This window comes from Podarcis pityusensis, assembly GCF_964106645.2.
Source record: "Podarcis pityusensis genome assembly, chromosome: 7".
Taxonomy (NCBI): Eukaryota; Metazoa; Chordata; class Lepidosauria; order Squamata; family Lacertidae; genus Podarcis; species Podarcis pityusensis.
This window is the reverse complement of record NC_138031.1, coordinates 14,577,950-14,591,172: the sequence shown is the minus strand read 5'-3', so window position 1 is coordinate 14,591,172 and position 13,223 is coordinate 14,577,950. Positions and strand designations below refer to the sequence as shown.

General features: G+C 45.7%; 1 protein-coding gene and 2 long non-coding RNA genes across 3 annotated transcripts in view; 1 reads left to right on the top strand and 2 right to left on the bottom strand.

Annotated features, from left to right (window-relative positions):
- LOC308480937 overlaps positions 1–13,223 on the bottom strand; it is a 122,573-nt gene that overhangs the window by 69,863 nt on the left and 39,487 nt on the right. The window lies entirely within an intron of this gene.
- Positions 1–13,223, bottom strand: part of FBXO32 (F-box protein 32) — a 33,304-nt gene that overhangs the window by 683 nt on the left and 19,398 nt on the right. The window contains exons 5-8 of the mRNA XM_081012752.1: positions 6,049–6,142; positions 4,302–4,486; positions 4,003–4,185; positions 2,650–2,793 (exon numbers count right to left, since the gene is read on the bottom strand). Coding sequence (XP_080868878.1) covers positions 2,650–2,793; positions 4,003–4,185; positions 4,302–4,486; positions 6,049–6,142 — 606 coding nt within the window. The remainder of the gene's footprint in view (positions 1–2,649; positions 2,794–4,002; positions 4,186–4,301; positions 4,487–6,048; positions 6,143–13,223) is intronic.
- On the top strand, positions 7,344–12,158 carry LOC308480965. Its single transcript, XR_013988365.1, has 2 exons — positions 7,344–9,719; positions 10,562–12,158. It is a non-coding gene; the product is annotated as an uncharacterized lncRNA (long non-coding RNA).

The following is a 13,223-nucleotide window of genomic DNA, read 5'->3' as shown; positions in this document are numbered from 1 at the left end:
ATATGGGGAACTTGGAACCTTGGAGCTACAATTAGGACCCTCGTACCTATGGGACCACCTCTCCTGGTATGCCCCGCGGAGGACCTTAAGGTCCATAAACACCACCACTTTGGAGGTCCCAAGCCTCAAGGAGGTTAGATTGGTTTCAACTAGGGCCAGGGCCTTTTCAGCACTGGCCCCGACTTGGTGGAACGCTCTGTCACAAGAGACTAGGGCCCTGCAGGATTTGACATCTTTCCGCAGGGCCTGCAAGACGGAGCTGTTCCGCCTGGCCTTCAGCTTAGACTCACTCTGACCCCTTACATGGGATTTGGTATACAAATTTTCCCTTGGCTTTTTTGCTGGCCCATGTAGGACCAGCATGGATAGCTGGCTTGGGTGAATATCTGATGTTTCTTCCCTTTATTTTCCCGATTTATGGGCTACTACTAAAATGAGGCTGCATTTTAAGCTGTATTTTAAGCCGTATTTTAATTAACTGTTTGTTTGTTTTTCTTTTCTATTATGTTTTATTGTAATTTATATTTGGTGTTAGCCGCCCTGAGCCCGGCCCTGGCCAGGGCGAGCGGGATATAAATAAATTTTTAATTTATTTATATCATCATCATCATCCCAGACTATTGGCCATGTTGACCAGGGCTGATGGGACATGGAGTCCAACCACAGCTTCCCTTTTCCCCACCATGGTCTTTAAGTTTTAGGAAGTGCACCAAAACTTGTCATTGTGGGCTATTCCACTCACATCACAGCAACAAACATGGGTTTAAGGATGCTGAGAGGAGTCAGGAAACCCCTCGCAAAGCTACAATTCCCAGCACCCCTAATTAACTACAGTTCTCAGGATTCCTTGGAGGATGCCATGACTGTTAAAGTGTTATAAGACTGCTTAAATGTATGGTGGGGACGGTCAGTTTGCATTTCCTAGTGCAGAAAGTATTGATTTGATGTGTGGCGATCTTTCCTATTCTACTTCATTCAAGAGGGTTCTGGAAGCTTTTCTGTCTGAGAGAAACCAGCAGAAGGTTCATGATGTTTGGGTTATTCCTTCAGAGAAGCTCAGCACAGCTGCCTTAAACTACAGTCATACCTCATGCTACGTCCGCTTCAGGTTGCGTGTTTTCGTCCTGCATCCCGTGGCAACCCAGAAGTACCAGAATGGGTTACTTCCAGGTTTGCCGCTTGCGCATGTGCAGAAGCGCTAAATCTCGCCGCGTGCCTGCACAGACATGGCGCTTCGAGTTGCGGGCTTTTCACGTTACGGGCGGGCCTCTGGAACGGATCCTGTCTGTAACACGAGGTACCACTGTAGTTCTCTTATCTCTTTCTGTCAAGGTCATGCTGACTATCAAAGTAAGGCCAGAAGGAGCCTGCGTTTCCTTTCTCTTTCCCTTCTGGTGTGGTGTTCTGTACATAGTATGCTTAGCATTAAGGTTTAGACTTACTATAAGTTATTGTAAGTTTAACTTAAGTCTGCTGCAACTGGATTTCTTATGGACAGTGCCAATCCTGAATGTATTGGATTTGTGACCATGATGTTCATTTGCCTTCAGTAGCAGTAAAGCTCTGCTGGATGAAATATTAATTGTCTATTTTTTGGGAGTCCTGCAACGTGTTTAAGTTTTTACTCTGCTAACTATACATTGGAATCTACTCTGGATCAATATGGAGTAGAATTTCAAGGCAGGGATTGCTAGCTCACGCTGATCTGTCAAGCTTTCAGTTTATTGCATGGCTGAGATCTCCACTCAGCAGAAACGCTTCCACCGTTGTAACACCAAGGAGTGGTTCGTGAAAGCGACTGACATCTTGCGGACTAGGCAAAGAAACCAGAGGACAGGAGTCACCTAACCAGCCCCTGTGCAAGGACTTATGCTCATGCAGTGGGGCTCTTGCACCTCCATGAAACTCTGGCGGAAGTCAAGAGAACCTTCAGAACAATGCATGGGGGAGGAGAGGGGAGATTGTGTCATCTAGCAAGCAGAACAGCTGGGAGAGTGTAGCACTGAATTCCACCCAGAGTCCAAGAGCTCAAGCTTTAAGACCCTTCAAGCAAGATGCTGCAATTGCAGTCCATGCAACAAATCCTCTGCCCCAAGCTTAAATCTCCAGCCATCAAGAGTACTGTGGAGTACTGTGTCCAGTTCTGGGCACCACAGTTCAAGAAGGACACTGACAAACTGGAACGTGTCCAGAGGGGGGCAACCAAAATGGTCAAAGGCCTGGAAACGATGCCTTATGAGGAACGGCTAAGGGAGCTGGGCATGTTTAGCCTGGAGAAGAGGAGGTTAAGGGGTGATATGATAGCCATGTTCAAATATATAAAAGGATGTCACATAGAGGAGGGAGAAAGGTTGTTTGCTGCTGCTCCAGAGAAGCGGACACGGAGCAATGGATCCAAAGTACAAGAAAGAAGATTCCACCTAAACATTAGGAAGAACTTCCTGACAGTAAGAGCTGTTCGACAGTGGAATTTGCTGCCAAGGAGTGTGGTGGAGTCTCCTTCTTTGGAGGTCTTTAAGCAGAGGCTTGACAACCATATGTCAGGAGTGCTCTGATGGTGTTTCCTGCTTGGCAGGGGGTTGGACTCGATGGCCCTTGTGGTCTCTTCCAACTCTATGATTCTAAGAGGATTTGGGACTGGCCACCTACCTTCCAAGACAAGATATGGCAGTGTCTACAGAGCTGCAAAGAATCGCCGTACTGCTCCTTCCTTGGGTAGCACCTCACAAGCTTGAAATACATCTTCTTCCAATCCAAATGCCCCTTCTCTGACATGATTAGCCGTTTACGAATCTGAAACGTAAGAAATGGAATCACAGGCCTGGGAAATTTGTCCAAGGACTGGCTAGTTTAGGGCAGCTGCCACAGCTCAGTGAGAGAGCCCCTGCTATGCATGCGGAAAGTCCCAGGTTCAAATCCTTGGCTGGGGGAGACCCTGAATGAAGCCCCGAAGAGCTGTTGGCAATCCGCATAGGCAATACAGAGGTGGGTGGATCCCAATGATCTGACTCTATATGGCAGCTTCCTATTCTCCTATGAGCCACACAACAGTGAAATGAGGATCAGGCAAATCCAAGACCCCCCCCCCCAAGACAGAATATACACCACAGCCAAGCAAATTAAACACCCAAGTGTGGCATAAGTAGGAGACAGGACTAGTAGTGAAATTTACATAAATTCAGATCGATAAAACTAGGACTGCTGCCTGCTCAATGGTGAGAATTGTTCGGCATAGGATATAAACTAGGATCTGAAGCAGATCCTACGCAGGAGGGGGGAAATTCAGGAGCTTTTCGTGGCGAGTTTTGCAGCAAGCCGCTTTTTCAAATGAGGGGGGCAGTCTTGTCTCTTTGGGGGCAGAAAATGCAGATATCTTGTTTCTTTGGATCCCCACCGTAGGACTTAAGAATGGTACAGGCATGCTCTCAGGAATTTTGCAGAAAGCTGGCAAGTACCTTCAAGACCCAAGACTGGTCTATGCAGTATGGATAGACTAATCTGTCAAGTTAGGTTGCTCATATTTCCAGTCTTAAATTTAGTTATTCACATCAAAGTTTACGTGTGTGTGTGTGTGTGTGTGTGTGTGTGTTTCAAAGTCCGCCTGAAAATCCATCAGCATGTAGGTGCTAATTCCATCTAACACACACACTTTTATCTGCAATTTTGACTCATTTACACTTTTTTTGCAAAGCAGTCTTTTACTAATGCAGTGCAACTCTGCATGTTACCATCACTAACATATTCATTTCTGCGAACATTTGTTTGGTTGAAGAGCTGAACAGCAAACTTCAGAACAGTGTGATTTTTGAAAGATGGTTAATGTATTGTTTCAGAAACTGAGTTACACAGGTTCGCCTTTAAACGCCTAATTTATCCTGCTTCACGACTGGGCAGTAAAACTAAACAAAACCCTGGTCTTATTTTCAGTATTTCTGCTGCTTCTGTGACCATCACTTTCCCCACAGTTTCAAGATTACAGCAGCCTATTATTATTATTATTACCTGTCTGTCTGTGAAATGGTAGTGGCAAAGCTTTTTCCACAGCAGCCGGTCCTCACTGAGCACCTGAAGACTTGGAGCTACTTGCCCAAGGCTCACCAGGTCTCTCCCATCTGTCAGGCGTTGCATGATGTTCAGTTGCAAACACAAGGGCAGGTCTGTAAAAGTCAAGCCCTTAAAGGCAGGCTGGGAGGGAAAAGACAGAGCGTGCAAAAAAAATAAGGTGTGAAAAGAGCTTCGTGAAAGAGCAAAGAAGCAACATTTTCGACACAAAAACAAACAAGACAGGATACGCCACTCACCCTGGTGATTTGGATATTGTTCAGCTGCTGCTGCCAGTGAAGAATCGTCTCCATCCTATGGACCCACATGTTGATGTTGCCAACCAGGACAGACTTGCCAACGCTTTGGACCAAAGTGCACAGAGACAGATACAGAGTCTGCAGCAATTCCCTGATTAGCCGGATATTCTGCTGATCCTCCAAGACTTTTTGAATAGGAAAAGAAAAGAGGAGTGAAATGAGACACAAAGATGACAAAAAATGCTAAAGAAGCATGCATTCTATTCTTAGCAGTGAGACCATGTTTGCTTATTGCAGGGGTAGGCAACCTAAGGCCCGTGGGCAGAAGCGGCCCACGAAGACCGTTTAACCAGCCATGAGCCGCCCGCTTGGTGAGTCCCCGCGCGCTGCGCTAAACCGGCGCAGCACAGCACAGGGACTCTCTTCCGCGGCTCTGGAAATTGCTTCTGCACATGCCCAGATACTGGAAATCACATCTGTGCATGTCCGCGGTGCTGGAAATTGCTTCTGCGAATGCCCAGACACCCAAAATCGCTTCTGCACAGGCGAGATTTTTGGCATCTGGGCATGTGCAAAAGCAATTTGCGGCGCCACAGACATGCACAGACGTGATTTCTGGCCTTGCGCTGCGCTGGTCCGGCCCACGGAGGATCTCTGCGGGAGTGATCCACCCCATGCCCAGTAAGCCTTGCCAACCCTTGGCTTATTGTCCTTTGACTCCAGCAAGATGTGGCTCCACCTCAGACAGCAGGGGATAGCTATTCCAAAGCCATTCCTCCTAAACTCTCTTGTCCATGAAAAACACGAGTTGTGCATCCCACACTTCTGGCCCTGAACATCCTAAGTGAGCCTGTAGTGCAGGTACCAGCACTAAGTAAGGACCCCATCTGCACTATACATTTAAAGCGCTAGCATAGCACTTTAAACCGTCATGGCTTCCCCCAGAGAATCCTGGGAACTGTGGTTTAATGGTACTGAGAGCTGTTAAAAGGTAAAGGGACCCGACTGTTAGGTCCAATTGCGGACGACTCTGGGGTTGCGGCGCTCATCTCGCTTTATTGGCCAAGGGAGCCGGCGTACAACTTCCGGGTCATGTGGCCAGCATGACTAAGCCGCTTCTGGCGAACCAGAGCAGCCATTTACCTTCCCGCCAGAGCGGTACCTATTTATCTACTTGCACTTTGACGTGCTTTCGAACTGCTAGGTGGGCAGGAGCTGGGATGGAGCAACGGGAGCTCACCCTGTCGCAGGGATTCGAACCGCTGACCTTCTGATCGGCAAGTCCTAGGCTCTGTGGTTTTAAACCACATTAAAACATCAAACAAAACCAGACAAAACAAACTCAAGCTTCAAGGAAAATATTTCAGATCCCTCTCTGACATTTTGCTTTCCCCAGTCGCCAACCAGGCATCCCAAGATCGCCACATGGTCGCAAACTGGACCCGCGCCAGTTGCAAAACACGCCTGGCTCCTGGCTAATTTCTAACACTGCCAATGGGGATTTGAACCGTGGTCTCTCAGGTCATCACCCAACACTCTGGCTCTGCGGAAATGCACTGAGAAGTGTGGGATGAATAAGGGAAGACATAGCCATTGCACGAAGAAACCAGGACGAATGTTCATCATTGAATGACCTCTATTTGAACAAATCAAATGTTCAACAAACAGCTTATCTGGAGGAACCCACAGCCTACTGCTTGCAAAGTTGGTAACCTTAGATTTTCACCTCCCCACCTGTTGCCTTTACCTTTCTGCACTACTTTTTCCAAGATGTTCATAAAGTTTTTCTGGGCAATTCCGCTCAGTGACGTTAGCTGAGACTTTGCTATCAGCTCCAACAGCTGTGGATAAAAATAAAGACATTCAGCCTTAAAGAGCACAAAGGCAGTTTTCTAATCTTAGCTTCCTGGTCATGTGATGCACAGTAAAACAGTTCAGAAGCTTGTTTGTTGCTTGACACTCTCTCTCTCTCTCTCTCTCTCTCTCTCTCTCTCTCTCTTTGGAGGAGGGAGGGTGGGAATGGATAGACAAGAGAGTCAGAAAGGAAAGACAGATGCAGCAGCTTAAGCGATAGCAATCTTTCTGCCTCTTCTCGTTGGCTTAATTACTAAGCCAAGTCATTAAAACTGACAGCAGAGGAGAAAAATAGATTGTGGTCATCTAAGCTGCTTTGCTGAACATGGGAGCATCTTAACCACAAAGAGCGATGTGGGCAATTCGGTGCTTTTGCTACAGTAAGCAACTATATTTTGAGGTTCAGCTGCAGCCTCCAAGGGCAGCTACATAAAAAAAACTTGGGGGACACACTCGTTTCCGAAACATCCTTTCATATTTGCTACAGCACTAAGCATAACTTCATGCAGACGAGGGTCCCTGCCCCTGGGAGCTTGCAATCTGAATTTCACAGTAGGAAATGCAACAGGATGTGGAGGGAGTAAAAGTGTAGCAATGGATTGTTATGAGCAAATGCGGTGACATAATATGTAAAAACAGTTGGAGGACTAAGGGGGTAGTCAGTCTTCCAAGGCAATGGAAGTTACTGGTCCTGATTCAGCAGGGCATGCACACATTGCCAGCACGGATCAGATGCAGATACGTTGCTGGTGTCTGCCGTCCCCATTCAGGTCTGCACAACATAGATGGTGATAGGTCCTCTCATTTGTCTTGCGACACAGGGAGTGTGCAATAATGTGTGTATTGGCCCAAACTGCATTAAAAAGTGTGCCCATTGGGAGAAATCCACAACGTTAACAACAACAACATTTATACACCACCTTTTAATAAAATATTTCAGGGTGGTGTACAACATTAAAAACATTTTATGGAACATAACAAAAACATAAAACAAAGCATAGTAATGGACAGCAATATGATAAAATAAAATAAAATAAAATAAAATAAAATAAAATAAAATAAAATAAAATAAAATAAAATAAAATAAAATAAAATAAAATAAAATAAAATAAAATAAAATAAAATAAAAATAATAATTTATTTATACCCCACCCATCTGGCTGGGTTTTCTCAGCCACTCTGGGCGGCTTCCAACAGAACACTAAAATACAATAACCTATTAAACATTAAAAGCTTCCCTAAACAGGGCTGCCTTCAGATGTCTTCTAAAAGTTTGGTAGTTATTTTTCTCTTTGACATCTGATGGGAGAGTGTTCCACAGAGTGGGTGCCACTACTGAGAAGGCCCTCTGCCTGGTTCCCTGTAACTTGGCTTCTCGTAGTGAGAGAACTGCCAGAAGGCCCTCGGAGCTGGACCTCAGTGTCCGGGCAGAACGATGGAGGTGGAGATGCTCCTTCAGGTATACAGGACCAAGGCCGTTTAGGGCTTTAAAGGTCAGCACCAACACTTTGAAAATAACAGCCCCTCCCAACACCTTCAACCTGGCCATAGGTTATTCAATGGCTAAAGGCCTAGGTAGAGAGAAATGTTTTTGCCTGGCACCTGAATGTAACAATGGCACCAGGCAGGCCTCTCTGGGGAGAGCATTCCACTGATGGGGAGCCACCACAGAAAAGGCCCATTCTCATGTTGTCACCCTCTGAACCCCTCGGGGAGGGGCCTTGGATGAGAAGAGCAGGGCCTGGGTCAGTTTGTATAGAGAGAGGCAGTCCTTAAGGTACTGAGATCCTGAACTGTGTAAGGCACTAACAATGCTGGTGAATTTCCACAAGGACCTTTTAAAGGAAAGGAAAACAAAACTCACAAACTGGTTTGGAAGTGTGGAGATATGAACCTACGATTAGAAAAATGAGAAAATGTACTTGACTGATTCACTTATCCCTAGTGAGAAGGGATTTCCCCTCTTTTCTAACCCTCTAGAGATGCTACTGCAGGCACAGGTACTTGCAGTGGAAAACAGAGAACAGGTAAGTTTCCTTCCTTGAACCTCCCCATGTTAACGTAACTCAGGATTTGAGCCAGTGTCAAACATGCAAGATCTCTGCTGCAAGAGCTAAAAGGAACCTGCATGTACAGATGCAATATACCTTCACGCCCCCCAAAACCCCATGTTCTGTTCATGAATTGTCACCTTGCTCTCCGTCGTTGGAACAACAACACCACCACCAGGCAGTTTGGACTCGTCATGAACCCGGCCAGGAAATTCTGACCATGTTATAATGATAAAACACATCAAGTCATGGGTTGAAAAGTGCTTTGCCCAGTGGGAAGAATGATAAGAATTTGTTTGCACTTATCAACGCCTTTCTATAAAGCCAGAACACATGGGACAAGGAGGAAAAGGGGGGTGAGGGGAAGAACAGGAGAAAGAGATGGCTTCAGCTGCTCTCTCCTCTTACACAGCGCTGTCACCACCGTGTGACTATCAGCTCAAGGCGGGGAAGTGGCCGAGGGTGACTGATCCACCCATCTGTTTATCTCCCCGGCCAACTTTGAACGCCAACAGATGGCTCTCCTACGTGAGCGTTCTATTAATACCTTGCGTGTGGCCACATGACTGGTAGAAAAACCAAGGGAGACCGGGGTGGGGAAGGAGCCCTGGCTAATTTGCTAAGCCGTCTAACCCCAGCTAATCGCCTTCATTTCTATGACTCACCATTCAGGGGAAGTTAAAAATAAAAAAAACACATGAATACGCACACAGGTGTGCATTTTTCAAATAGCTCCTGATGTGCCAACTAATCGTACACACAGACACGACAAGCGGAGTGATACACAAGCGCATGACATTGAGAGGCTTTCAAACACGAAGTCACATTTTCGTGTGGTACAGCCCTTCACAACTTGGGGCCTGTTTACCTGCGAGACTGCCTCACCCCATGCATGCCCAATCAACTTCCTTGGTCAGAGGAATCCGCACTATTACAGGTGCCACACAACACCTGTTCTGCGGCTGTAAGGAGCTGATGCGGCAGCTACGCTTTTACACCCTGCCTATTGATATCATTTGTATTGCCTTCATTTGTGTGCACTGCCTCAAAACATTTTGAAAACAAGACTACCTGGATGTTTAGAAAGCTGATGAGAATCTTAATCTGTTTCTTAAGTCTATTGCCATTTTTACTTTTCGAATGTTTTAAATTGTTGTTAATTTTGCTTAGCCATTAATTTTATTGCTTAGCCTTCTTTTGTAAACTGAGGATTTTTGACAATCTGGCGGTGTATACGTTTTATGAAATCAACAAAAAGTCCTGGGGAACTGTGGTACATGGCCTGCTTGGGATTTGAAGCTGCTCCAAGAATGGTGGTGTTGTTAATTAAGCTTTGAGACCTTAAGATTGTGGGGTGGGGAAATGTCCTATATGGCTTGGTACCGGGATATCCTGACCCCACACAAACATGCCTGGGTTTCTAAGAGCTTATTCACACTTACATTTTCTCTGCTCTTTCCAGGCCTAGTTGACGCTTCTTGTCCCAAGTGCTCACTCTTTTTTTCTGTTTTTTGTTGAGCAAATTGAGCAGAATGGTTAAAGGCCACAAAAGAAGAAGCCAGGTAGAGGGGGAATTCCACAAATATGGAACCACCACTGGAAAGGTCTTTGCTTGGAATTTACTATCCTGATCAACCTTAGTGTCAGGCCAGACAGCAGACTCTCTGCAGCTGACCTTAGTTCCCAGGCAAGTGGGTTTTGGTAGTCTTTCGGCTAACCTGGTCCCCAACTGTTCAAGATTTTGAAAGTAAGTATCATCAAAATCATCGCACCTTAGATTAAGCCCAGAAAACAGTGCAGCTGGTGGTAAAGTGTTGTAATATGATCAAACCAATGAGCCCCACACAAACATTCTGACTGTTGAATTTTGCACCAGATGAAGCTTCCAGAATGAGTTTAAAAGGTAGCCCTATACAGAGAACATTGCAGTAGTTGGGTCTGGTTGTGACAAGAGCTCATATAATGATGTCTGAGTCTGCTTTTTTCAGCTTTCTCGGGTCACCTCTGCCTCCACTGGCTCCAAGTGAATCCCTTGCTCCTTACTCAATTTCTCAGAGAGAATGCAGGTCAGCAGTCTTCCCAACTAACAGTCTTTCTGCCTTATTCAGATTAATTTTCCATTTGCTTCCCTTTCCATGAGTCGAGTGCAGTTGTGACAGGTGGAAGTCAGGGAGAAGAGCAGTAGGTGGAGCCAAGAGGCAATGGCAGAGCTTACTGATTCTAGCTACGCCTCTTCCTCCTCCTCCCCGATTTTCTTACAAGGAACAGAACAACGAAGGGGGAAGAGGAGGCAGTGCCCCCCTGCCTGGATGTAAGCAAGAAGGTAGGCAGGTGGGGGCTGGCTGATGGGAAGAGCTCCAGAGCTTTCCCTGTGAAAATCCCCTCTTTACACCTGAATCGGAGGAAACGGCAAGTCATGGAAAAACCAAATTGCTGTTTGCTCCGATTCAGCTTTAAAGAGCAGTTTTTTTGTGGGGAAAGCTCCGGAGCAAAAAGGGAAAAAAAGGGGGCGGTGCTCAGACAAGGAGATTTAAAGCACAGACCTGTGCCTAGAAAGATTACTGCAAAAGGGAGGTGTAGATAAGCCCCAAGATCACCACCTGAGGTCCTTCTCCAGGTACACAGCTATCAGAAGTTAGGTGAGCAGTAAAACAAGAGCGAGCTTTTTTTAGCCATGGCAGCCTGCCTTTGAAGGGGAGCCTTCCAGATTACTTTTGCATATCACACAAAGATCTCTAAATTTGCTCAGACCTTTTAATGTTTTTTTCTGCTGCTACTCGCGGATATTTTACGAATAATTTTTTTAGGTTTATTTTTTTTTAAAAAAAATTTACTTTCTTAAGACACCAAGACTTCCAAGTTCACCGAATCCCAAGAGAGGATAAAGGGTTACCTTAAACAAAAGTCAGTAGAGCATGAGTCTCTTAATCACAGGGTTGTGAGTTCGAGTTCCACACTGGGCAAATGATTCCTGCATTGCGGGGGGGGGGGGGGTTGTACTAGATGACCTTCGTGGTCCCTTCCAACTATCATTCTTTGATTCTATGAAAACAACATTTTTATTCCATCTTATATCCTGTATGGGGACGCGGGCGGCACTGTGGGTTAAACCACAGAGCCTAGGACTTGCCGATCAGAAGGTCGGCGGTTTGAATCCCCACGACGGAGTGAGCTCCCGTTGCTCGGTCCCAGCTCCTGCCAAACTAGCAGTTCGAAAGCAGACAGTGCAAGTAGATAAATAGGTACCGCTCCGGCGGGAAGGTAAACGGCGTTTCTGTGCGCTGCTCTGGTTCGCCAGAAGCGGCTTAGTCATGCTGGCCACATGACCCGGAAGCTGTATGCCGGCTCCCTCAGCCAATAAAGCGAGATGAGCGCCGCAACCCCAGAGTCGGCCGCAACTGGACCTAATGGTCAGGGGTCCCTTTACCTTTTTATATCCTGTATGATCATTGTAGAAAATATTGTGTTCTGCTAGATAAAGACCCCATACATTGTCTTCTCATGCCTCTGGCCCCACTGGTACATGGTGCCCAGAAAGTTGTCCAGATGGGAATGTGAGCCTTGTTATGGAAAAGGCTCTCTGCCACTGTTGTCCTAAAACTGTAGAAGCCTATTTGGCCCACAGGATCCCAGGATATGTGGCTGGAGCCTCCAGCGAATGGTGTTAGCCTGCGTGTAAACAAAAAGAGAGCCAGGACTTTCTCCCCGTAACACAACTCCTCTGGAATAAGTTCCGTTGGATTTCCCCTTGTAAATTAAGACACACATTCTTTCTCCTGCTTTTGCGGTGCGGGCGAGTGAGCGCTTGCAGAACATTGCTTAAGAGCGCATCACACGGCAAATTCTTCTGGAGTAAGGAATCTGTCACTGTCATCTGCCTGTACATAACACCCCAGACAGCGAGCAAAGCTGTCTGAAATGGGACAGTTTTGCAGGGCAGGGGGTGGGGGGAGGAAAGAAAAAGATACACTCGGGCTCAGGTTCAAATAAAGTGGCTTCCATTCTAGCTAACTGGCTTTATTTCTAGGACTCAAAACAGGAGAGGCACCTATGGAGGTGTGATTACCTCGCTAAACAGGCTTTCATCTTATAGTCCGGCCTGTTAAGTATAATTGCTCAATTCATACTGAAATGGAGCATGACTGTGTGTATTACTGAAGGCTTCAACATGTGGATTTTCCATTAAGCTCTCTGAGCTCCTAGATAGTTTGATAATTAACTACTGTTGTTCTCTGCTAGCTAACACGTGAGTGTTTAACCTTAGATCACATGAGAGGCATTGAATTGCAAATCACCATCTTGGGGAGCTGGTTTTTGTCTTTTGTTCCCGGGCTCCGTGGGAAAAGGAGGTGCAAATGAATCACTCCAGGAGCTCAACAGCCTTGGGGCTGTAATGTAGGCTAATGGCACCTGTGTGAAAGAGAGCTATGTTTCTCAGCTCTGATTATACGTTATTTTATTCCTAGGAAGATGCTGAACCTGTGCCTTGGAAGGCACGTGTCCAATGGAATTATTTGCAAATATCTTTGATTGCTTTTGTTCTCTTTTGAAGAAAGTTCTGCAAGTAAAGCTTTGAGTAATATCTAATGGGTCTGGACAAAGTTTTATTCCAAAAGGAGTCAGTTTTCATGCATCCAGCTGCTTCAAGCTGCACAATATTAACACCTGCAATATGGCCTTTTAAGCTATACGTTTGCTATTAATGCACAGGGAAATTGTGTAAGAATGCTTTTAAGCATGCAACTTGACGGACACATGTTTGAAGTGGTAAAATCTTGTATGGACTGTTCTCTATTGCCCTGCTCAACAAACATGAACTCTAAGTATGCAGATATAGATATAGATACAGATATAGATATATAGAAGCAGCTTCTAGTTGTGGGGTGGGTGGGGAATGTATTTCATAAAATTTATGCATTACTTGATAGTTTAAAAAGAAAAGAGAAAAAAATTTCAAAGTGCTTTGCAAAAAGATAAACCCACCAACCATTTGCATTCCTCCAAATTATACTCCTTA